At 59.0% G+C, this 22,420-nt stretch overlaps 9 protein-coding genes across 9 annotated transcripts; 5 read left to right on the top strand and 4 right to left on the bottom strand.

Annotated features, from left to right (window-relative positions):
- Positions 1 to 2,956: 2,956 nt before the first annotated feature.
- On the top strand, positions 2,957 to 4,550 carry TRAVEDRAFT_143713 (uncharacterized protein). Its single transcript, XM_008037378.1, has one exon. The coding sequence runs from the start codon at positions 3,012 to 3,014 to the stop codon at positions 4,479 to 4,481; it is 1,470 nt and encodes a 489-aa protein (XP_008035569.1). The 5' UTR covers positions 2,957 to 3,011; the 3' UTR covers positions 4,482 to 4,550.
- Positions 4,551 to 6,663: 2,113 nt separating this feature from the next.
- TRAVEDRAFT_143707 (uncharacterized protein) lies at positions 6,664 to 8,985 on the top strand (the record flags this gene model as incomplete). The annotated part of the gene is made up of 4 exons (XM_008037377.1): positions 6,664 to 6,984; positions 7,076 to 7,517; positions 7,573 to 7,928; positions 7,987 to 8,985. 4 exons carry the CDS (start codon positions 6,664 to 6,666, stop codon positions 8,926 to 8,928), a joined length of 2,061 nt encoding a protein of 686 aa, XP_008035568.1. The 3' UTR covers positions 8,929 to 8,985.
- A 22-nt stretch (positions 8,986 to 9,007) lies between these two features.
- On the bottom strand, positions 9,008 to 10,556 carry TRAVEDRAFT_116837 (uncharacterized protein; the record flags this gene model as incomplete). Its single annotated transcript, XM_008037376.1, has 3 exons — positions 9,008 to 9,754; positions 9,812 to 10,273; positions 10,350 to 10,556. 3 exons carry the CDS (start codon positions 10,554 to 10,556, stop codon positions 9,008 to 9,010), a joined length of 1,416 nt encoding a protein of 471 aa, XP_008035567.1.
- A 231-nt stretch (positions 10,557 to 10,787) lies between these two features.
- On the bottom strand, positions 10,788 to 12,152 carry TRAVEDRAFT_44509 (3-isopropylmalate dehydrogenase; the record flags this gene model as incomplete). Its single annotated transcript, XM_008036839.1, has 5 exons — positions 10,788 to 11,172; positions 11,227 to 11,767; positions 11,821 to 11,997; positions 12,048 to 12,082; positions 12,139 to 12,152. 5 exons carry the CDS (start codon positions 12,150 to 12,152, stop codon positions 10,788 to 10,790), a joined length of 1,152 nt encoding a protein of 383 aa, XP_008035030.1.
- A 244-nt stretch (positions 12,153 to 12,396) lies between these two features.
- Positions 12,397 to 13,984, top strand: TRAVEDRAFT_116078 (rRNA-binding endoribonuclease; the record flags this gene model as incomplete). Its single annotated transcript, XM_008037375.1, has 3 exons — positions 12,397 to 12,643; positions 12,693 to 13,431; positions 13,483 to 13,984. 3 exons carry the CDS (start codon positions 12,397 to 12,399, stop codon positions 13,982 to 13,984), a joined length of 1,488 nt encoding a protein of 495 aa, XP_008035566.1.
- Positions 13,985 to 14,121: 137 nt separating this feature from the next.
- Positions 14,122 to 14,851, bottom strand: TRAVEDRAFT_35159 (actin-like protein ARPC3; the record flags this gene model as incomplete). Its single annotated transcript, XM_008036722.1, has 4 exons — positions 14,122 to 14,273; positions 14,334 to 14,621; positions 14,693 to 14,792; positions 14,846 to 14,851. The coding sequence occupies 4 exons, from the start codon at positions 14,849 to 14,851 to the stop codon at positions 14,122 to 14,124; spliced, it is 546 nt and encodes a 181-aa protein (XP_008034913.1).
- A 325-nt stretch (positions 14,852 to 15,176) lies between these two features.
- Positions 15,177 to 18,298, top strand: TRAVEDRAFT_163117 (uncharacterized protein; the record flags this gene model as incomplete). Its single annotated transcript, XM_008037374.1, has 21 exons — positions 15,177 to 15,252; positions 15,309 to 15,454; positions 15,511 to 15,598; positions 15,650 to 15,803; positions 15,864 to 15,916; positions 15,955 to 16,017; positions 16,069 to 16,203; positions 16,261 to 16,356; positions 16,424 to 16,443; positions 16,478 to 16,668; positions 16,766 to 16,816; positions 16,870 to 16,933; positions 16,994 to 17,077; positions 17,135 to 17,166; positions 17,223 to 17,252; positions 17,316 to 17,342; positions 17,402 to 17,471; positions 17,529 to 17,662; positions 17,717 to 17,747; positions 17,811 to 18,056; positions 18,113 to 18,298. The coding sequence occupies 21 exons, from the start codon at positions 15,177 to 15,179 to the stop codon at positions 18,209 to 18,211; spliced, it is 1,890 nt and encodes a 629-aa protein (XP_008035565.1). The 3' UTR covers positions 18,212 to 18,298.
- A 94-nt stretch (positions 18,299 to 18,392) lies between these two features.
- On the bottom strand, positions 18,393 to 19,307 carry TRAVEDRAFT_163116 (Psf2-domain-containing protein). The gene is made up of 5 exons (XM_008037373.1): positions 19,136 to 19,307; positions 18,965 to 19,079; positions 18,806 to 18,902; positions 18,627 to 18,744; positions 18,393 to 18,571 (listed from the first exon to the last, which is right to left on the bottom strand). Exons 1-5 carry the CDS (start codon positions 19,253 to 19,255, stop codon positions 18,452 to 18,454), a joined length of 570 nt encoding a protein of 189 aa, XP_008035564.1. The 5' UTR covers positions 19,256 to 19,307; the 3' UTR covers positions 18,393 to 18,451.
- A 344-nt stretch (positions 19,308 to 19,651) lies between these two features.
- TRAVEDRAFT_163113 (uncharacterized protein) lies at positions 19,652 to 22,348 on the top strand (the record flags this gene model as incomplete). Its single annotated transcript, XM_008037372.1, has 4 exons — positions 19,652 to 21,281; positions 21,341 to 21,513; positions 21,575 to 21,877; positions 21,944 to 22,348. 4 exons carry the CDS (start codon positions 19,652 to 19,654, stop codon positions 22,241 to 22,243), a joined length of 2,406 nt encoding a protein of 801 aa, XP_008035563.1. The 3' UTR covers positions 22,244 to 22,348.
- Between the last annotated feature and the right edge of the window lie 72 nt (positions 22,349 to 22,420).

The raw sequence follows: 22,420 nt of genomic DNA, 5'->3' as shown, positions 1-22,420 counted from the left end.
CGGACTCCCGGCGCCTCCTGTCACGGTCACTCGCACAGTTCCCCAGTGGCTGTGCCTTCCCCGCGCCGTGTCGTCCAATCGCTCCTCCGCCTCGGATGCCCTCCTGGCGCTCGAGCCCATCTCTTCCATCTGCCTCGACGTCGACGCCGCCGTCGCACCTCCCAATCCAACAGATGCTGGCAGCCATGCATCCGGGCATCGTCTTCTCGACGCGGTCCACCCGTGACATGCATTCCGATAGTGCCTAGCTCTATCTGATCCAATTCCACGATTCCACGCGACAGAGCGCACAAAGTTCCCTGAGCATGCATTGATGCCTCCCTTTTCAGGCCTCCGGTGACCGCCATCCCGACGGCCTTGATGCATCCAAAAAAGCCCGCTCTAGCTGCGACCAGTACGAGAAGTTCTTTCAGAACACGTTAAAGGCCACAATTCGCCGCGATCGACTGGATTCACAGTACAGCCGTCCCCCGCCATTCCGCGCAGCTACCTAGCTCACAAAGCTGCATCGACTCCAGTCTCTTGGATCCTCGTCCTCCCTGAGCTGGCGTCGGCTCTCGAGGAAGGTCTCACCGTCTTACCAGCCCGCACACTATGGTCTATCGACTCGATCTACTCTCGCGCTCTCCCTCGCAGTCTCCTACCCGCACGCCCTACGGTCGAAATCGGTTAGGCTGAAGACACCCAAACACTCTAGGCTGTTTTGATCCTCTGGATATATTCTTGGACTCTCTACGCACGTCGCGAGGCTGCCACCACCTTTCACCCGCTTAGCGGTCTTCTGCACGAGCTATTTGAAGAACGCGACGCGCGGCCTCCTCGACCCAGTCCAAGATCCGCCGACGGAATCCACCCAAATGTATGTAAAGATGGGTGCTACCTGCGCATCCGCGCCTTTCGACGGCCTTCAAGACCGCGTTAATCGCCGCAATGCGATCGCCATGTGTACTCCTGCAACTCGCACCCGAACAACGCCGTGGTCGACGCTTCCTGTCTGTCACGTCCACGTCATACCTCCCGGCCGTCGGATCCAGTGTCGGTAACTCAATAGGATCGGCCAGGATGGAGGTGCATGGGGACGCTGTGCGAGGCGGCTCGCTGGCTGCGGCACAGTAATACGGGCGACAAACCCGCTCTGCGCTCGCGCCGCTCAGCTTTTCTGCTGCGCGTATATGCGAGCACAAGGCGAGTGGACCGGATACGTCTTGGCGGTGAGTGCTGCGCTGTATAACATATCATGACTTCCTGGAAATCCAACGGTCATACTCCAAGGCATAGGCTCATACGTGTATCACGCCACGGCGCAGGTGGCCACTAACAACCGCCTACCGCAGCACGATTGCGGTAACACGCTACGGAACGCAGCGTACAAGAGCATTCGTGTCACGACAAGCTGCACCTCAATTTAAACGTCTCGCCACCAACAATGCCGCCGGTGCAACCTCCCGCTGCCGCCTTCGCATCGGATTATTTTACGTGCCCAGTACGCGCCTGCGCGCAACGTTATCTCGTGAGCCTGCAAGCTTGTGATTCGACACCCAAACCTTGCGTGCTGATACTATATATACAGCACCCTCACTGCCTCAAATGGCTGACGACGACGGGCCTCTCGGCTACCTTTCTCCCATGCCTTCTATCTGCGCATACTACGCTCAGCTATTCCAAGGGCCAGTTTGAGGCAACGGGATTGCCCCTCGTGCGTCGTTTTCTCAAGCTACAGCAGGGGCTTACAGGTATTCCATTCCATCTTGATCACTTTCTAGCCGGCTTTGGCTTCTTGCGGCTTGCGGCTGGCGTTTGCTCCAGCGGCGCTAACGCGCATAGAAATGCCGGTGCGTGCATTCCGATGCGGCGGCGTTGTTTCCGTGTGCAACCATCACGATCCTGCACCGCTTGCATGGCGTTGCGGTATACATCGGAGGAAGTAGAGTTTCTTCTCGAAGGTGACTCAAGCTGTGCCATCTTGACGCTTTACAATCGCCATTATGAGCATGACTCGAACAGTGATGCACATGAGTTACCGGCGCCCATCGCTCGGTTCCAGTCCACCCCTGACATCGGAGGTGAGTACGGTACTGAGTCTGGGCTCCCACCAGCGTGGATTGTTAGACGCGAAGCCAATTTGAACCTAACTGTGTTCCTTGCAGCGCTCGATGTATGGTTAAAGTCGACCCGAGAGTTGTTCATAGCATTCACCATGGTGATCGAGCACTAGTAGTGACCGGTGACCCCGATCCAGCCGCATCATGGAATGCTATAGTCGCCGTACGATGAACGCGATGTGGCGCATTCATGCACGCTGTTTACCGCTGTATAAGCTCTCATAGAAGCGAACATTCGTACGACACAACTGTACGGAAAACAACGGGAACATGTTGGATACACGCTGTAAGTTGCCATGATTGCGATTCGGTGGGCATTAGCCACGGTCTAAGTAAGTGCGCTCACTCAGCTCAAAGCAATTTCTCAGATGACGGGGCCCGGTGACGGGCTAAGGGGGTCGGCTGACATATCCGACGGGTTTTCGGCTTGGTCCAAACACCACAGAGTGTAAAGCCGGTGGGCATATGGCATGGTGTGGCGTCTTGTGGCCACTAGACGAAGGTCGAATAGAAACAGGAAAGCTGGCTTTCGAGCGCGATGGTATGCGTTGAAACTCTGAGTTGCCGCCACACGCGGCCTGGCACGGAACGGAGGAGAAAGCGGAGGCGCCCGGTGTCCGCGTGATTACGTGAGAGAGTCGGGCTGAGGGAGAGGTGTATTCCCGACGCGCTCCCTTGCAAAGCCTGCGCCGGCATCGACGCTGAGCATGTTTCTTACAACCTACACCATCGCCCGCCCACCCCTCAGCGCCGCAATCCCCGCACTTATACCGCCCTCTCCCCAGCCCACGACCACCCCCACCCCCCACCGCGAGCCTAGATCCCACCCGCGCCGCATCCAGCGATAAGCCCACCCAGAATCACACTCCGACAGCCCAGCCCCGTACATCTGCCATCGCTTCTGCCGAAATGGCCCATCTGCACCACGACGATCATTCATGCTCCTGCTGCATCGAACACTCCCTCGCCGATCTCGCCCTCCTCGATGCACTCACCGCGCCGGACCTGCCCTCCGCCGCGGACCTGAACCTCGCCGCGAAGAAGAAGCAGCATGCGTATAAGCGACGAGACGCCGACCTCGACCCCTTGCTCCTTGCTGCTGCCGCCTCCTACGGGTCGGTCACCCGCAACCACTACACCCATGACTTCTTCCCTGCTGTCGGCGACCCGCGGTCGGAGGGTGCGTACGACTGGACGAAGTGGCAGCCGGAGGATCCCGCAGCGCGCCAGGAGCGCAGGCCCCGCCTCAAGTATGTCAGTAGGCAGGGACCGCGCTCGCAGAAGAAGCAGGAAAACACCGCGAGCACCGATGCTGCAGAGCCTTTGCGGGACCCCAGCAATGTCGCCACCTCTTCTACTACGACGTCTGCATCCACTTCGTCGGCCCAGCCCGGGTTGCTACCCGTGAGCGCGGAGCTCCAGGTGAAGTGCATGGCTCGCACGCGGGTACCCACACCACACGGCCCCGTCTTCCTGCACCTATACCACAACTCCAAAGACAACAAGGAGCACCTCGCGATCGTCGTCGACCCCGCACAGCTCCAGGAGGACACACCCCAGCTCGCGCCGCCCATCCGCAGCCGCACCCTCGATGCCGTCTGGTCCGACTCCGAGACGGAAGCAGAGCGCATAACGCGAGGCGCATACGTCGGCCGCCTCTCAGCGGACTCGCAACGGCCCTCGCGCCCAGCAGACGAGCGCACCGCGCCGCCCGCGCTCGACACCATCCCGTCCCCGCTCATTCGCATCCACTCCGAGTGCTTCACAGGGGAAACTATCGGGAGCATGCGCTGCGATTGCGGCGAGCAGCTTGACGAGGCCATCCGGCAGATCGCGCAGCCCATCACGATCCCATCCCCGACAGACCCCGCGCAGACGGTGACGATTCCCGGCCGCGGGGCGGTCGTGTACCTGCGACAGGAGGGTCGTGGGATCGGGCTGCTGAGCAAAATCCGCGCGTACAACCTGCAGGACCTCGGGCACGACACCGTCACAGCGAACCTGATGCTGGGACATGGGGCGGACGAGCGTGGGTACGCGATCGCAGCGGCGATTGTGCGCGACCTGGGGATGGGCACGGACGGGATGGAGGGCGTGCGGCTGTTGACGAACAACCCGGACAAGATGCGCGCGCTGGAGGAGGAGGGCATCCGGATCGTGGAGCGCGTGCCGATGGTGCCCCGGTCGTGGCAACGCGTTCAGCATGCGAAGCTGGGGGGAGACACCGCCGGGGTGCGTTTGCATGATCGCGCTGAGGAGAGGGAGGGCGGCGTTACGATGATTGGGCACGGCGAGGTGTATGGGGACGATCTGGACAAGTATTTGCGGACGAAGGTCTTGCGGATGGGACATATGCTCCCTTTGCTTTCTGACCTGTGAGATCTAGACGGGGTGTGCACGATATAATTATTGTAGGGAATGCTTGCAGTACTAGCTGTAGACGCAAAAATGTCAGAAGTCAAAGATTTACAACATCATAGGCCATGTTTGACAACCGAGAGATGCCAGTAAATACCGACAAAAAACATATGTGAAGAATGGCAATTGTAGTCTGTTCTTGGCTTTCTCATGCAGAGCTCGCGCGAGAGCTGCCACTCCTAGTGTATAGCCCTGCAGCAGGGGTTCTTTGGCAGTGCGCCCATAAGTATACAGTGTAGTAATACATTCACTTTCAACAATCCTTGTCGTTGTGCCCAGGTAGGCCCTTCTTTCGTTACTCCAAGAAAACGCACATCCAGCCGTGTACGGTATGCGCGCCGCAGACGGCATCGCTCTCGCGAATTTTAACAGGTTCTGGGGGGAATGGTGGTCAAGGGTCAGTCCTCTGTAGGAGCTCCAATGTACTCTGGCTACACATACCTCGGACTGATCTGCGTGACTGCACTTTTATGTCCGCTAGAACAATAGCGATGCGGCCGCATCCAAGTTCCCTCCCATTGCATCCAGCGCGCTGACGGCCGCTTCTCGGGATGCGCCGAGCCCCATGAGCAATTGGATGGACGCCTCTGGATACCGACTCTGCGCCTGCGCCGGTGCGGGCTGCGACCCCGGTGCACCACGTCCCCTTCCAGCACCAACTGGAGCAGGCGCCGCGCCGAGCGTATGTCCGCCCCCTGGGAAAGGTTGTGCGGGCGGCTGCGCCGACGCGCTGCCAGACGCGGCGCCCGCAGCAGACGAACCGGGGGTCCCGTCGGGGACCTCCCCCTCGCCCGAGTCCATTTGGCGCGCCTTCTCCGGGAGCTCGTGCTCGGAGAGGAAGCGCACCTCGCGGCCCTGGATGCGGAGCACGTTCTTCTCGAGGTCGATGCACGCCTGGTGCGCCTTGAGCATGTCGAGCCCGAAGAGCAGGTCGACGTCGCGGCCCTCCATGATCGTGAACGAGCACGGGAGGAAGAGGTCCTCGAGCTTGAGCTGCGCGGAGTGCACGCGCCCGAGGATACGCGCGGTGCCGACGCCGCGCGCGATGCCCGCGAAGCGGCGGTCGACGAGGCGCATGATCCCGCAGGCCTCCGCGCACTCGGGGCTCATGATCGTCGACTGGGCGCCGCTGTCCACGAACGCCTTCACGGGGTGCCCGTTCACCTCGACGGGGATGTAGAGCATCGTGACGCGCCCGAAGGACTCGGGCGAGTACTCGAGCGCGTGCTCGAGGTTCTCGAGGACGGCCTGCTGCTGGATGGCCTCCTCTATGCGGCGCTGGGCCTCGATGTCGAAGGGATCGCCCTCGAGCATCGAGCGCTCGCGCTCTGCGTCCGCTTGACGGGCGTGCGTTTGCCGGAGGAGCTCGGCGAAGCGGGCGGGGTTCGCTTGCGCGGCCTGGGCGATCTCGGGGTTTGTCGCACGGAGCTGGGCCATGAGCGCGGGGTCTCCGAGCAGCTGCAGACGCATCATCTCCGCGTCCTGCTCCACGGACCTCCCAGCTACGTTGACTTTTCGACGGAGCAGTAGCATTGCGTGGTCTCCGACGCCGGCCTCGCGCATGGTCGCCTTCGGGTTGCCTAGGTCGCGTCCCTCGTGCGAGAGACTTTGTTCAGCCACCGGTATGCCGGATTCCGCTTCAAGGAGGGCCATGACGTTTTCGAGCTCCATGTTCGGGTCGATCTCGACGACGAAGGACTGGCCAAGCTCGGTGATGAACGTGAGCTCCATCGTGCAGTGCGATTGGGTGTGAGTGGTGTGCAAAAATGGCGGGACGCGGTGAGTGCGGTTGATTGAAAGGCGGGTGGCTCAGGCTGTTGTTCCGCGTTATGAGGTCGTGAGGAGTAGCAGGAATTTGTCAAAGGTGTATGTCGTGGACTCAGCAGTGATGAAAACACAGCAAAAGCGCGGCGAAGGATGATTGTCAAGAGCAAGACACGGAGACCGAGGAGAGCTGAGGCAGCGCCGAGGTGACCCAGAGCGCGGAGGCACATCGACGGACGCCGCGGTCCGGGTCGAGTAGCGCGATGCCGCCGCCGGCTCAGAGCGTCTCAGGACAGCTGGGCGCTCGACTCAACTTGCCACCTGCGCCTCACCTCACCGCGCTCACCCCACTCGCTCTTGCCGACGCCCACCCGCAGCCATGTCCTTGATTGACCCCCTCGCCGTGCCCAACTTCCCTCAGGACGAGCCCCCATGGCCGACCACACCTCACAGCCCCAACGAGCCTATACCCAACCTCCCCAGGCCCTCCCCCAACCACCACGAGTCGCGTGGCCCTCCCGCCGGTTTGTACGGGAAGGAGCCGCAGATATACGGACAGCCTGAGCCGGGACTCATCTCCCCGCGTATAAACACCTCCGCGAATGGCGTGCCATTCGAGAAGAGAGAGCCGTATCTGCGCGTGAGGATCACCGCGCTCGACCGCAACAGGCGGGACGTCCTCATTAAATTCGATGCGCAGGTGCGTGCACGGTGCGAACTGACCGCCTTGCGACTGCCACTGACGTTTACCTGCGCTCTCTTTGCCTTCTGCGTGTGATCAATTATGGTAGACCAATCTCTCAAACTTCACGGGCACGACATACCGCAACGTCTCGCGGTCCTACCTCGAGTTCCAGCAGTTTTACGAGTCCGTCATTCAGAATAACCCGCAGACTATCGTCCCTGCCCTCCCACTTGCGCGTACGTCCGCACCGACGGATGAGGAGGACGACCGGCTCGTGAAGATCATGCTCCAGCGTTGGCTCACGCGCATCTGCGAAGACCCCATCCTGATTCATGAAGAGGAACTCCGGTCGTTTGTGGAAAGCGACTTCGGGTACCAGCCGACACCTAATACGCGCAAGAAAGCGTCAGGCGGATTTAGCCTTATCCGCCGTGGCGTACCGGATGAAGATGAGGAGCTTCAGCGAGCACGGTTCGAGCTAACGAAGCTGGAAGCCCAGTTCTTCGATGCAGCGAAGGCGATTGATAAGCTTGCACGCGCAAGGAAATGTACGTTCATATACATACTCACCAGTTGTGTTGAGATTTAATCCTCTATTTTCAGCCATCGCGGCAGTGAAGGTGGAGATGGGCAACAAGCTGGTGAACGTCTCTTCAACAGAGGCCCACCCGCCGCTCGGAAACGCGTTGCAGAAGATGGGTCGGACATATCACAGCCTTGCAGACCTGGACCAGGCTCAAGGTATCAGCGAATGCGTTATCATCGGTGACTCGCTAGGCTATCAGGGTCTGAACGCGCGGTCTGCCAAGGAGACGTTGCAGCAGCGTACAGGGGTCCTGGAGGAATACCAAGCAGCTGTAAAGGCTACCATTTCGAAGAGGCGGAATATGGAGCGCTTGAAGGCTAGCAGCAACATTAGCCCTCAACGTGTTGATGAGGCCCTCGAGGAGATGGAAGAGGTTCGTAGTTGCCATTTGTGACAGGTCTAGACCTCTTGGCTAACACCAATTACGACAGGCCAACAAGTACGAGCAGATATTGGCTCGGAGAGCTGAAGGTATCTCGCAGAATCTCCACCGGGCTCTGGATAGGCACAGACGACTGGTTACGGAGGATATCACGGCCGCGCTAGTCGAGCACGTCCGTTCGACTATCATGTACGAGCGGCAGCATCTGCGCGAGCTGGAGTCCCTCAAACCAGACGTAAGCAACGCGGACCAGAAGCATGTACCGCAGAAGCCTGTCACCGCGCCACGCCCCGCGTACATTCCACCTCTGGAGGACTTTGCCCCCAAGCCACCTGTCCCTCGCCCAGCATCGGCCCAGCCTCCCAGTATGCCGCGCGCCGCCCCTCCGAGCGTGCCTCCGCTCAGCGCTTCCGCCTTCATCAATGGCCCCGCCCAGAACCCTTTCATTTCTGGCGGTGCGGCATCTCCTGTGCGCGCCCCGCTCCCTCCTCAATCGCCGGGAGCAGGTCCCTCGTCGGCCCGCACCCCATCACAGGCATCATTCGCGCCCCCTCTCATGGACGGTCCTCCCCTCGGCGGACGTCTCGTGGACGGGACGAAATCCATGTTCGTCAAGATGCCCTCATCGCCGCTCGCATCGTCTGGACTGCCCACATCCACGAGCACGTCGACGCTGCCCCCTGCTCCTCAGTCAGCGACGCCTCAAGCTGCGCCCAGGACTCCTGCGGACCCGCTATCCGCGACCTCCACTGGCCCGCCTTCAGGGCTTCCGTCTGCGGCCCCCCACCCGCTTGCAGCGTCTGCGTATATGCCATCCGCTCACTCTCAATTTGCCAACGGTCGGTCGAACACCGCCCCAACCCTCGCCAACGACCTGGACCCGCTCGGCATGGCGAAGCCTGTCAACATGTCCGCGTCGGTGCGGGTGACGCCGTCGAGGCCCAGGCTGGACGCACGAGAGGCAGCGAGCAAACTTGCGAACATGTTCTAGGGAAGCAGGTCCACGTACTACGCATGCATGGGTCCGTCAATGATATCCTATCGCTTCGGATTACACGGGTCGGAATCTACTATCCCCATGTTTGTACAACAAACGTCGGCTCCAGAACCGGGTGAGTCGCGTTAATCAAGTGCAATCTTTCCTGCCGACCGTAGACGAACTTCCATCGCTCCTCTTCGCCGTCCCAGTAGGCGTTCTCTTCTACTCTGAACCGGAGGGTCTCGTTCCGCTCGGGGACGAATGAGTATGCGTACAGCTCGATGCTGTAGTAGGTATTGGGTAGAATGCGAAGTTCGCCCAGGGTGGGAACAAACACTGGAAGGTTCGTAAAGCCTTCAGGTCGTTCAACGTATGAACACCACCACAAGCAGGCCGGTGAAGAAAACATACCAATGACGGCACCCGCTGAATGCCCAAAATCACCGATGGGATGGCAGTATATCTGCCCATCGATGCCTTCTGCCTTCATCTGGGCCAGACTTTCCTTGAGCACCTCGTTCCCGCTCTTGCCCGCTTCCATCACCTCCAGAACGATGTCCTGCATCCGGTTCGCCTTCTTCAGCCCCTCCTTCAGGCCGGCGGGGGCGTCCGTCTCGCCCTGCGACGTGCGCAGGACATAGGCCATGTGCTGCACGTCCGTATTCAGACTCATCGCGGTGATGCCGAAGTCGACATGGATGACATCGCCCTCTTGGATGACGTTTTGCGTGCCTTCCCAGCCGGGGAACGACTCCGGCGTGATGACGGACACGCGGGGATGGTTCCAGGTGGTTACGTTCAGGAAGAGCATCTTCTCCCTGTACCACCATTCTACGTCCTAGGCAGGTATCATTTTCAGTGCGCCTGCATCATCGCGTGTATGCAAATGACCAACCTCAGTCGTAGTGAATCCAGGGGTGATGACCCGTTCACTGAACGCCTCCTCGACCAACGCCCAAGTGGTCTCCTGCAGGTCGCGGTAATACCGCAGCTGCCCCGGCACGCGTGTCGCGACATACTCGACCCCGAGCATTGGCTCATTCACTGTGCGCTCCGTCCAAAGCTCTCCCATCGCCTCTGCGAGGGCCTCGTACTCGCCGACGTGCAGCCCGCCCCCAAACGCGATGCTCTTGTCCGTGTTCAGCGCGATGCGGCGTGGGTTGTATGCGTGGAGAGCAGCGCGGAGCGCGGGCCACACCGCACCCGTGTTGTCTACCCAGCGTAGCGGGTTCGGCTGCCCGGCGAGCGAGGAGGTGTTGGTATGGAAGAGGAGGACCATGCGCCGATGCGGGGCATACTCCGTTGCATCCTTGATGGACCACCAGAGCGTGTCCTCGGCGTATTCGCGTTGGACGATCTGAGCAGTATCATGGTCAATCGAAGTCTCATCATAGCATTGGCGTTCCGAATTCGATAGATTAACCTAGACTCACAAGCCAGGCGGGGATGCTATACTTGTTCAACAACGCGGGTATCCCGACAAGACGATCGTCGCGCCATGCATCCTGTATTGCGGCTTGTTCGCGGAGCGAAGGAAGCTGGCGATAAGTCGCGGGGCTAGTAGGATGCAGCTGCGCAGATGTGACATGGACCAACAGCGCGGTCAACAGCGTCCACAGGAATGCGGTCTTATCGACCATGTCCGTGATGATGACGGCTTCGTCTAAGTTCAGCCCAGTTCAGATGGCCGGTGTCCAGGACGTCCTGGAGACGGCATCTTCGAAGTTCGAACGGCATCACTACTGAACCAGGTCTGATGACTTCACGTGAGAGTGCTACTACAAATAGTAGATACATTATTTTGGGACTACTTCTCCATTCACATCCAAGCTAGCTGAGGGGCGGAGCCCACTCACAGCTGCAGAGCGAGCTTACAACAGGGTCTTGAGGATCTCCACGACCTTATCACCCATCTCCTTCGTCTTGACGCTTCCACCGAGGTCCGCGGTGCGGAGCTCCTGGCCTCCCGCGGCCTTGTCGTCCAGGGCCTTGCGCACGGCGCTCTCGATCGCCTGCGCGTACTTCTCGAGGCCGAGTGAATAGCGGAGGAGCATGGCTGCGCTGAGGATAGTGCCGATGGGGTTCGCGATGCCCTTGCCGGCGATGTCGGGCGCGGAGCCGTGGATGGGCTCGTACAGGCCGGACGTGGGCTTGAATCCAGGCGAAAGCGCGTCAGCCACAGAGGGCGCACCCGCGAGGGAGGCCGACGGGAGCAGGCCCAAGGACCCGGGAATGACGCTGGACTCGTCTGAAAGACTGTATGCATGCACAAAATTAGCGTTTGAATGCAAGAAGGGCTGACCTACTCACATGTCACCGAACAGGTTCTCGGTGAGAATGACGCCGTTCAGCTTCCGCGGATTCGCGACGATGAGCATGGATGCGGAGTCGACGAGGTGGTGGTCGAGCGTGAGCTGCGGGTACTCCGCCGCCAAGGTCTCGGTGACGACCTTGCGCCAGAGACGAGAGCTCGCGAGCACGTTCGCCTTGTCGATAGAGTGGATCGGTAGGGGCGGGTTCGCCGCCAGCGCGATTTGCGCCGCGACGCGTGTGATGCGTTGCACCTCAGGGATGCTGTAGACCATCGTGTCCCACGCTGAGTCCTCATCCGGGCCCGCGCCGAGCTCCTTGCGCGTGCCGAAGTACACACCGCCGATGAGCTCGCGAATGACGATGATGTCGACGCCCTCCGCGACGGATGGCTTGAGCGGCGAGTTGGCGAGGAGCGACTTGGAGGCGAAGTTTGCGGGCCGGATGTTGGCGTAGAGTCCGAGAGCTTTGCGGAGGGTCAGGAGGCCCTGCTCCGGGCGCACCTTCAGTTCCACGCCCCACTTGGGTCCACCGATGGAACCTGGAGAGCGGTCTCAGCTGTTTTGAACAAGCTGCGTTCGATGCATAACGTACCCAAGAGGATGGCGTCGGCCTCCTGACAGGCCTTGAGCGCGGCGGGGGTCAGAGGCTCTCCCGAGACGTCGATCGCACGCCCGCCGAAGTCGTGCGTCTCAAGCTTAATGTCGATATCCTCCGATGCGTCCGAGATGACCTGCAGGACGCGGGTCGCCTCCGCAATAACCTCAGGACCTGTGCAGAAGGTGAGCGCATCCGCATGCTATAGCAGCTTTAGGACGCACCGATGCCATCTCCGGGGAGGACTACGACGCGGAAACTGTGCAGAACCATGGTCAGGGTGTGCAGCGTGAGCGGGGCACTGGCTGCACTCACGTCTTCTGGACCATGGCTTAAATGTGTGTTCTGAGAATAGCGAGAGAGTTTGGGAGAAGAGGAGGAGTGGGAGTGACTCGCCCGCGAATACTTTCGGACGGGAGGCCGACCCGCGGTGCGCGACTCCAGTCCGCTAGACGCCCAAGCTATGGCGCGAATCTGATCTCTTCGCGCCTCGATCGTCCCGATGGCGATCTAGCATCTTGAGCACTTACACCCCCACGTGATCCTGTATTTTCGCCCTCTCTCCCGACCTCCATGGCTGCCTCGACGTCCTCAGCAGCGACAAGCGGCTCCAAGCCAGCATGTAGACACCTTGTGCTCGATGCGGGACCTCTTCTGTCGCTTTCGCCCCTCCGCGGGCTGTCGGAGGCCTACTACACCGTGCCCCAGGTCCTGGACGAGCTCAAGGACAAGCGGGCACGGGAACACTTTGAACGGCTTGGGCTGTCGGCGGGAGTGAGGATCGAGATGAAGGGGCCATCCACAGCATCCATTGCACATGGTGAGTGCACTGCCAATTGATATGCTAGGGATGCTGAAGCCAGATCTAGTGATCCAGTGGGCAAAGAAGACGGGAGACTATGCTGTGCTCTCGCATCCCGATATTTGCGTCTTGGCTTTGACATATGAACTGGATCAGCAAGAGAAGGAGGCTGCTGCGAAAGCGAAGGCGGAGAGCGATGCGTCTGGAGAGACTAGCCAGACACCAGAGGCGGAAAGCAAGCAGGACACGGACGAAAGCGCTCCGCAGGCAGAGGAGGAAAGCCCTGAGGGGCCCCTCGAGTCCGATGTCGGAGAAGTCGTTGAAGAGGTCTTCTCCGAGTCAGAAGAAGTGCCCCCTCCCTCTGAGTCGGAAGAAGACGACACGGAAGAAGACCTTGAAGAGAGGGAACCTCTTGCCGTAGAGCTCCAGCCCATTCAAGGCGAGATCGCCACTCCCACCGAGCCCTCTCCTTCACCTCTACCCACCTCCGAACCTCCCACCGCATCTCCACCAGCCGAGGACGCACCTGTTTACGATGATCCTTCAGACGAGGACGATGGCGAGGGAGAGTGGATCACACCCTCAAATGTCGCTCTACACAAATCCCGCGCGCTTGATCTCCTACCCGGAGAAGGTGCCGGGCGGAAGGGAAAGAAACCGCAAGAGACCATCCCTGTGGGCTGCATGACCGCCGATTTCGCGATGCAGAACGTGCTGCTGCAAATGGGTCTCGGTTTGGTCGGCGTAGAGGGCAAACGCATCGAACGCGTGAAGAGCTGGGTGCTCCGGTGTCATGCCTGCTTCAAGTATGTCCTGTGTTACGATGAAGGCTTCGCTCGCTCACGCCTGTATCGCAGAATCTGCAAAGACGCATCACGGAAGTTCTGTCCAGCGTGCGGGAACCCGAGTCTGCTCCGCGCGTCTGTCACGATCTCCTCCCCGAACGCGGGCCCGAACACGCCCGCAATGCAGGTGCACCTCAAAAAGAACTTACAGTTCAAGACGCGCGGTACCGTCTTCTCGATCCCCGCACCCAAGCCCGGATCCGCGAAGACCGGTCCCGGAGAGGGTCTCATCCTGCGCGAGGACCAGACGACGTACATGCGTGCGAAGAAGCATGCGGATGGGAAGCGCGAGCGGGAGGAGAAGCGGATGCTCAACGCGGCGACTAAGAGCGCAGAGATGGGGCAAGGTGGCACGGTCGTGAGCAGCTGGATGGACCCGGACTGGGTACCGGAGATCTTGAGCACTGGCACCGGTGGAAAGGGGAGGAGCGTGCGCGCGAGGGGGTACGATGGGGACATGCCTATGATCGGGTACGGGAGGAAAAACCCGAACGAGCGGAGGAGGAAGAAGTGAAGGGGCATTCATCGAGCTCACCTGTAGTATTCATCTTGCATGCGCATCGTGTCGGTTGAGATAGAGGTATCATCCTGGAGACCGGTTGTAATACACTGTTGCACGACGTACTCTCGCTTGCACGGATTCGTCTGGATCTACTGCGTGCCCAAACTGCGGTTCATGAAGCGCCGCTTCTGGAACGACATCCACCACTTGCTGGGCTTCCCTGTGCCGTCCGCGTAGAGCTTCTCGATGAGACGAGCCGCAAGCTCTTGCCGTGTTTGAGTGAGGTAGCCCCTCAGGTACTCTACATGAGACCATGTGTCATCTTCCATCGCCGTAACTGATTCTTCGAAGTAGTACTCACCAGCATCCGCCCTACTTTCTGGGGTTGCATAGTGCGCGTTCAAAGGGAAGTTGGCATCACCAGGGATGGGGAAGTTGTCCACGGCGAGTGTGTTGAGTGACTTGTTGGCATCTATCTGGTTCGGGACCGTACGCGCGGTACCGATCTTCGCTAGGCAGTCGGATACGAAGAGGATGAGGATGATGAGGAGGCGATCGGCGGGGCCCTTGATCTCAAAGTTGCGGAAGAGAGAGTTGGCACGGAAGAGATCCAGTGTCTCGTCGATGATGTCGGCCTCAGCGGGGTCCGCTATGTGCCGAGTGAAGTATGCATGTAAGACAAGTACGAAGGTATACGTCATATGCGAGGAGGGCACATACCGAGAGGAGCGGGTCCACGAAACTTGGTCTTAATGGGGAGGATACCAAGGTTGCCGACGGTACGGGTGTCAGGGAGCTCGTTGAATGAGGAGTGATATGCCTATATTAGCCGTCGTCAGTCGAGCTCCAGGGTAACCCAAAGTTAGGACAGACCGGCATGGTGGAGGATCTGGATGAAGGTAGCGCAGGAGACGCGCAGCTGCAGTGCGGACGCGACAAGAGGTCGGCAAGTTCCGATACCGCTGTGTCCAGATGCGGGAGGCGGGCGGCCCGAATGGGATGTGGAGAAGACGCGCACGGTCATAGCAAGGCACCGAAGGACGTCATGCCAAGGCAGTGGGTACTCTTTCGCTCAAAGTCTCGCTTGCGTCGCGCATCGTTGCTTCGCTCTCCCTCTGCTCTGTCTGCTTTCTTGGCTGCCGTACGCTCGTCGCGTCTCCCTGCTGTCGCGTAACGCACATCCTACGCGCCGCACATCGCCACGATGCCTCCCAGTACTGAGGATAACATTTCGACTCTGTCGGTGGTCTCCCATGATCCCTCACCGGACACAATCACTAGTACGTGTCCTTACGCGGCATTGTTTCCGGTTTACTCAACGATATACGTGGTACAGGCCTCGTGAGGCGTGTCAAGATCATGACCTTGAAGCTACTTCCCGTCGAAGTTCCCCTGGATAGCATTAGCGATCCTACCAGCCGCATTATTACGCCGCAGGTAATAAATGCCTACATGGATGCGGCGGGAGACTTCATGGAAGCGGTGAGCACCTTCGTAACGCATGCTTCTATCTGAGTCTCTGAACCTTCCGTCTATAGTTGCCGTACTGTTTGTTGCGCGCACGAAAAGAATTCGTATACGAGGCCAACCACAATCCGGCTGACTATGACGAAAACCAAGGCAGAGGTAATGAGTCCGATAGCACTTTTTCAGTGCATGTGCTTACTTGGTTTGAAGCCACCGCTTGTGAGGTGCTCGCTCGGCGCGTCGTTCACCAGGCTCCGCCGGAGAAGATCCCCGCTATCATGTCTATGCGCTTCCGTCACAAGGAGATAGACGGTGATGTGAGCGGCCGCATAAGTGCGCTTGAGATGGCTATCGACTCGCACTGGTAAGTCGCCACTGCGTAAGAGAATTTCGTAGGCACCAGAAGCCTCATGCAACCGTACAGCACAATATTTCTGTCTTCGAGCGAAGCCCAAGATGGCAAGTATTTCATTGGCAGTGATTATGTTCAGTGTACTTACTACGAGCCTCTACAGTCATACAGGACCTCTGGAGTGGGCGCACAGTACAGGTTTACGATGATGACGGCTCCGTCAGCTGTAAGCTTGCTCTCCAATTTCACCATCTATACGCGCTCACGGCCATCGAAGTTGTTCCGTATAGCGAGGTCCTATATGACGGCTTCTGGAGTCACCTCACACCAGCCCGGCTGGGTGTCCCTAGGTATCAAAACATTTTCCGGATCGCCGTTTGGTTCCTCTTCCTATTCTCCTACTCTCAGGCAGGTTCGTGTATAGCCCTTGCTGCACACTCATATGTTGAACTCACCAAACCTTGTCCAGTACGGGAACCTCTCGATAAACTGAACCGAGACCACGACGATCTCGACGAATGGGAGATCGTCATGTACGTCCTGGCACTGGCATTCTCTCTGGAAGGTAAGATAGATTCCAAACGCCTCGCGAGCACCCATTTCTGACTTACAAGCGTACAGATATCCACAAGGCAGGCCCATACCATGCCCTGTGCCGCTCAAACTCGCTCATTTGCATGCCATAGATTTACAAGATCCTCAAGCTCGTGTCTTGGCGCGCATTTGGCTTCTGGCACATCGTCTCAACCACCATAGACATCCTACTCACCGTTGCATTCACACTACGCGTAGTTGGGCTGGCGTCGGCGGGAGACCAGTCTCTGTCCTTGCGTCTACGGAGTTTCCAGTGCCTGAGTTTCGCTGCGCCACTTCTTTGGTAAGTTATCTTTCCTTCAATCCGCTCGTTCGTTGCTAACGAAGGATGTCATATTTCAGGATGAGTGAGTCTCAAAAATTCTCCGGGCGTTCTACAGGACCTATTCTGACGAATTCTCAGAATTGATACCCATCTTCGACGGCTATAAGTGAGCACCGTGTCTGGCTTGATGTATGCATATCTGACAGCATATGTGTGAAGGTTCATCGGAACAATGCAGATTTGCGTCGCTCGTATGCTCAAGGAGTCCGGGTTCTTCTTTTGCGTACGTTTTAGCGAGTTACCCTAATATCGCTGTAATTGATTGCTAACTCCGTGTTTACAGCTGCTGGCCCTCCTCGGCATCGGCTTCTTACAAGGCCTGTATGCCCTGGACGCTGCTGACGGCCAAACGGACCACCCTACGGAGGTGTGTGTTGCTTTCCATCGTTGCAGAGCGTGTACTTACCATGCGTGACCATCACAGATCCTGCACGGCTTAATTCAAGCCCTGTTGCAGTATGTCCATGCTGCTGCCTACATTGCCTTCGCCCTTGACAATTTATGCATTGCAGGTCACCGAACTATGACATGTTCAAGGCCTCGTGAGTGTTCAAACTAGGCACGTTTTCCAGTATAAGTGTAGGACACTGAACTTGTTTCGGCAGACCGCTTGGACTTGCGCTATACTATCTGTGAGTGTCTATCTCGCAATGATTTACAGGACACCGTTCACTAACATCTGTACTTGAAGCTGGAATGTGGCGACAGCCGTCGTATTGCTCAACGTCCTCATTTCCCTCTTCTCGTCTGCATACGAGGATGTCAGTCTTCCAATTTCCTGATCGTCTTGCGATACTGATGGGTTCCCTCTCCTACAGGTGGTAGAGGACGCAGCAGCGGAGTACTTGACCTACTTCGCAGGCAAGGTGATCAGTATGATCAGGGCGCCGGATGAGTTCATCTACCCGCCGCCGTTCAACATCCTCGAGAGCTTCTTCATCGCACCCCTTGAGTGAGTGTCTCTCCTCCCTGAACCATGCCCACCACACTCACCCACATTGCGCAGGTTCTTCGTGAGCTCGAGGGTGTACGCGAAGGTCAGTCTTTTTCTTTCACACACTGCCGCCTAGCACTTTCATGCTGACCCCATCCCGCCGCAGATCAACCGCTACGTGATGCTCACGATATTCTTCCTCCCGCTCTGCATGATCGCGCTGTACGAGGCGCAGTTGGACCCGGCGAAGAACCACTGGATCAAGGACTGGTTCAGCTCGCCGGACGAGGGCGGCGAAGACGCGCCGCACTACCAGGACCCGGAGGTGACCGGGGCGGACGCCGCGCGCGGGCTGAAGATCAGCAAGAAGCAGTTCAAGGAGATCATCGCGGCGTTCCCGGATACCACACATGTGAGTGCTGCGTTCCTCTGGTGGTTGCAAGGGGCGTTCTGACGTGAATAATGCAGTCGGGAGAGGCGGTGATCATCTCGGAGGTCAAGGAATTGAAGGCGGAGGTGGCGGAACTGAAGCAGATGATCGCGGCGCTGACCGCAAAGCTCAGCTGAGCTCCCACACTGCTAGAGGCTGAGGTGACGGCGCATGCTGCACATCTACCCATCCACAGTGCCTTCATTTACGACGGACACCACAACACACGGACTCACTAAAATCACGAACACTCACGATATACCTCACGTACCTTCAACATTACAATGATCAGCATGTTGTACTGGTAGTGTTTCACTAGCGCTACAGATAATGTACAGCGGGTATACCTCCGATACTGACTACGCGGGGCGCAGGTCCTATCCTTGGTCCATGCCGTCGCCTTGCGGAGGTTCGCGCGTGAGCTGAGTGAGGACAGCCATCCCTCGCACGAAGAATGGCCGGATCTCGTTGATCTCCATCGCACATAGGTTGGGCAGCTACGCGTGGTGTGTCAGAGTGCGTTTGTCTTGGAAAGCGGGCGAAGGGACCTACCATGAGCTCGTTGTGGTCGAGTTTTGAGAGACCTTCTCGACTCTTGGCTTGTCGCGCCTCACGAATATCTTTAAGCAAGCCGCGGACCCTGTCCGGATTTTGCAGGTCGTCTGGCGCTCTGCAGTCGGCGGTACGCACTGAGATGAACCGGTGGCATGAAGATAAGCATATGGACGTACACGTCAAGCAGAATTTTTGCGATTTCCGCGAAGCGGAAAGGCATCTCGCTGAAACTTGGATCGGTTGTCTCCTGCAGCAAACGCTCCTGCAGGAAGTCTAAGAAGCATGCCCGTGTGAGGTGACTTTTCCAGGTATACGAGCAGCGTGCAAGCACATACCGACATTGAGCCATGAAGGGGGGACAATATGGCACTTCTTCTTGAGCTTCAAGTTCGATGCCATCCAGAGTGGGACCTTGCACTTAGTGGGTGGCCGCAGGGGACCGTACGCGCCCTAGAGTTCTCATGTTGGCAAGCAGGCTAAGGTGTGTAATGGCAAGTATAGCGTACGGAGATAAACGCGGTGCGTTCCATGGATACGAGAGGCACGATCTCCACGAGCTGTTCCGAGGCGACCAGCTCGAGCTCCGGCGGGCTAATCGATGTTCGCAGAGACGGAGGAAGAGCCATGTCGTCGAACGTTGTTCAGAGCTGGTGAGAGCACAGCTGGTCAACAAGAAATAAAGCAGCAGAGGACAGCAAGGGGCAGAAGACAGCAGAGAGCAGGAGAGAGCAGAGTGAGGCTGAGAGTCCGGGGACGCGACTTTGAATGGGGAAGTCACGATCACGTGGGATGACGCGTGTCGCGTTTTGCCACGGTTCGTTTCTGGCCGTCTCGATCCTCTCCTCGGCGCCACCGTGCGCTCCTGCTAAGGCTGACTGCTCTCCTTGCACCCCTCCTGCGCCCTATTCCCGCCCGCAATACTGGAGACATTCACTGCGCAATCTACCACGCTACCTCTTCAGGACTGGATCCCGTGGGCAGCTCTCTTTCTCTGCCTCCTCGGTCCTCTCGCATACACCACCATGTTGGGCGCCCGGACCAAGCAAGTCTTTGCATATGGCCGCCGTGGACATCGCATCGTCAATGTATCCGATGACGCCGACCGCCGTAACACGAAGGAGGCCGATCATGTAGACACTAGGCGTGAAAACGCCGTCCCGGAAAGCCCACTGGTTTCTTCTAAAACACTCAAGACCTCTGTGGTGCAGAAGTCCTCACAGCGGGCGGGAACTGGAAAGAAGTCCCCCAAGGTTGTCAAAGTAGGTGCAGCGGTGCTCCCGAAGTCCAAGCGACATGTCCTGGGCTCCTTCGCACCCAATGCACCCGCCTCTCCGGCCGTAGCTGCCCCGTTGAAGGCGAAGCGTCACCCGACCGTCGCCAAACGCTCGGCCTTGGCCCCCAGTTCGCCGATCGTGAACCTGGACATCGTTGTCCTCGATGGACAAGGCCGGCGCGTCAGCCAGGAGAGGCGTATATCTCGTTCGGACGTTACGGCCAACGTCTTGGCTGCCCCTGCTCTTGAGCCTAAGGCTCCTGCTCGCGCGAAGGCAAAGAAACAGGATGAGCCCATCGTCCTCAGTTCAGGCACCGAAGATGAAGCACCCGCTGCTAGGCCAAAACGGACTACTCGCATTCGCAAAGCAGCTCCAATAATCATCTCGGACGATGAGAATTCGGGTTCAGGTAGCGACTACGCGCCTCCTTCAGCAGCAACATCGCTTGAAGCCGACAGCTCTTTGGAAATATCTACGCCTATACCGAAGGCTAAACGTGGGCCTGCACGAACTCGGGTCAACGTCGTCTTATCCCCGCCTCCCAGCCCTTCGCCATCGCCTCCCTCATCACCTCTTGCGACGCCACCGGCTCACGTCGACGCTTTCCATTCCCCAGTGCCTCAGAAGAAAGCGGACCTCCCTTCAGTGTCTGTCGCCAGGACTCACACTCTACCTAGCCAACCGCTCCGCCCCCAACAGTTCGCTCCCTTCGCATCTCTTTCCCAAATCGACGAGGCAGGCCCCAGTCGCTCGAAGCCACGATGTCTCACCCCAATCCGCGCCCGTCCACGACGCGCGCTCTTCCCCGCCCCGCCCTCTCCACCTTCCCCTACTACGCCCACTGACCTCGATGTGACGTTCGACTTCGCTCAGCTCGCGCTTTCCCCAAACGCACTTGCCGAAGTACAGCAGCTAGGCGAAGCAGGACCACTACAGCCCGCACACATCCGCCCTCTGCTCGAGGAATGCGCGCAAGCCGGCCCGCACGAGTTCTCCGCCTTCATCGAGATGTTCCCCTTCGACCCGATCGTGCAAGACACGTCCGCCGAGGGCGCGGGTGCGGGGCCGCCGCGCTTCCTCAAGATCGGCGAGGCGAGCTTCTCGGAGGTGTTCGGCATCGGGGGCGTCGTGCTCAAGATCATCCCGTTGCGGGACGAGGAGCGCATGGGCGCTCTCGACGGGGTGGCGGACGGCCCCGCGCCGAGCGACGCGAAAGACGTGCTGAAGGAGATGATCGTGACCCGCGCGATGGGTGCGACCTGTCCGGGGTTCGTGGAGCTCCTGCGGACGTACGTCGTGCGCGGGAAGTACCCCTCGCTCCTCCTCGACCTGTGGGACGAGTACGACGAGCGCAAGGGCAGCGAAGGCGTCAGACCAGGTTCGTCCTTTCCGCGGGCTCTTGGATATACGGGTCACTAACGGGTGTATGCGCGACAGATACGTTCGGCGTCTCGCAGCTGTACGCGATCATCGTGCTTCCGAACGGCGGGCCCGACCTCGAGGCGTACACCTTCAGCTCGCCCACCAAGACCGGCTGGCGCCAGGCGTGCAGCGTTTTCTGGCAGGTCGCCCGCACGCTCGCGGACGCGGAGGAGCTCGTCAGCTTCGAGGTGCGCATACACTCATTCTCATTCACTCTACATGACGGCTGACGTGCGCTCGATGCAACAGCACCGCGACCTCCACTGGGGCCAGATTCTGGTGAAGAATGTCACGTCCGCGAAGGGCGCCGCGGGGCGCCGCAAGAGCCGCACGTCCATGGACGACGCGGCCCACGGCGTGCTCGTGACGGTCATCGATCTCGGCCTCGCACGCATGGATGCGCACGACGCTGGCGGACACCGCGTCCACTGGACGCCGTTTGACGAGGAGACGTTCGAGGGTGAAGGGGACTACCAATTCGACGTCTACCGCATGATGCGCCAGCACAATGGCGACGCTTGGGAGGACTACCGCCCGCTCACGAACGTGATGGTACGTCCCTGCTTTCTCGCCACTCTTGTTCCCCGCGGGTCGCTTACGCCTACCCCAAATGCACAGTGGCTGCATTACTTGGCGGTCAAGCTCCTGAAATCGAAACGCCTGCGGGCGCCCGCAGCGGCACGCAAGAGCACCGCGGCTGCCCCGGCGGCGGCTTTCAGCGAGCGCGACTGCTACGAGTGTCTGAAGGAGGTCGAGGCGCTGCTCGCGCAGTGTCTGGCGCCCCAGGCGCCGCGCAAGGGCAGGCGGAAGACGCAGGCCCCCGGCAAGGCTGGGAAGGCGGTGCCAGGGCTGGGCGCGGGGCCGCAGAGTGCCGGGGAGCTCGTCGCGTTGGCGGTTGAGAGGGCGTGGGTGTCGTGAGCGGGAGCTCGATAGTTTCGTTAGTTGGGATGTGTGCACATGGATTCTACCGGTGTATCTTGAGCTGTATTGTATACATACCTAGTTCGCCGTATTATATATACCCCCGGATTGTAGCGTTACAACTAGCCGCTTGAACGTGGCGTGGCGTGAATAATTGTATGAATGGTTGTATTT

Source organism: Trametes versicolor (genome assembly GCF_000271585.1).
Source record: "Trametes versicolor FP-101664 SS1 unplaced genomic scaffold TRAVEscaffold_3, whole genome shotgun sequence".
In the NCBI taxonomy this organism is placed as follows: domain Eukaryota; kingdom Fungi; phylum Basidiomycota; class Agaricomycetes; order Polyporales; family Polyporaceae; genus Trametes; species Trametes versicolor.
Note: the sequence above shows the minus strand (reverse complement) of the source record. Positions and strands in the feature narration are given on the sequence as shown.

Excerpts from the sequence above, each read along its gene's own strand:
- TRAVEDRAFT_143713 (XM_008037378.1), top strand. The coding sequence starts at position 3,012 with ATGGCCCATCTGCACCACGACGATCATTCATGCTCCTGCTGCATCGAA.
- TRAVEDRAFT_163116 (XM_008037373.1), bottom strand. The coding sequence starts at position 19,255 with ATGGCTCTTCCTCCGTCTCTGCGAACATCGATTAGCCCGCCGGAGCTC. Across the intron at positions 19,080-19,135 it reads AACGCACCGCGTTTATCTCC|GGCGCGTACGGTCCCCTGCG; the intron begins GTACGCTATACT and ends TGAGAACTCTAG. Across the intron at positions 18,745-18,805 it reads GCAAAAATTCTGCTTGACGT|AGCGCCAGACGACCTGCAAA; the intron begins GTACGTCCATAT and ends CGCCGACTGCAG.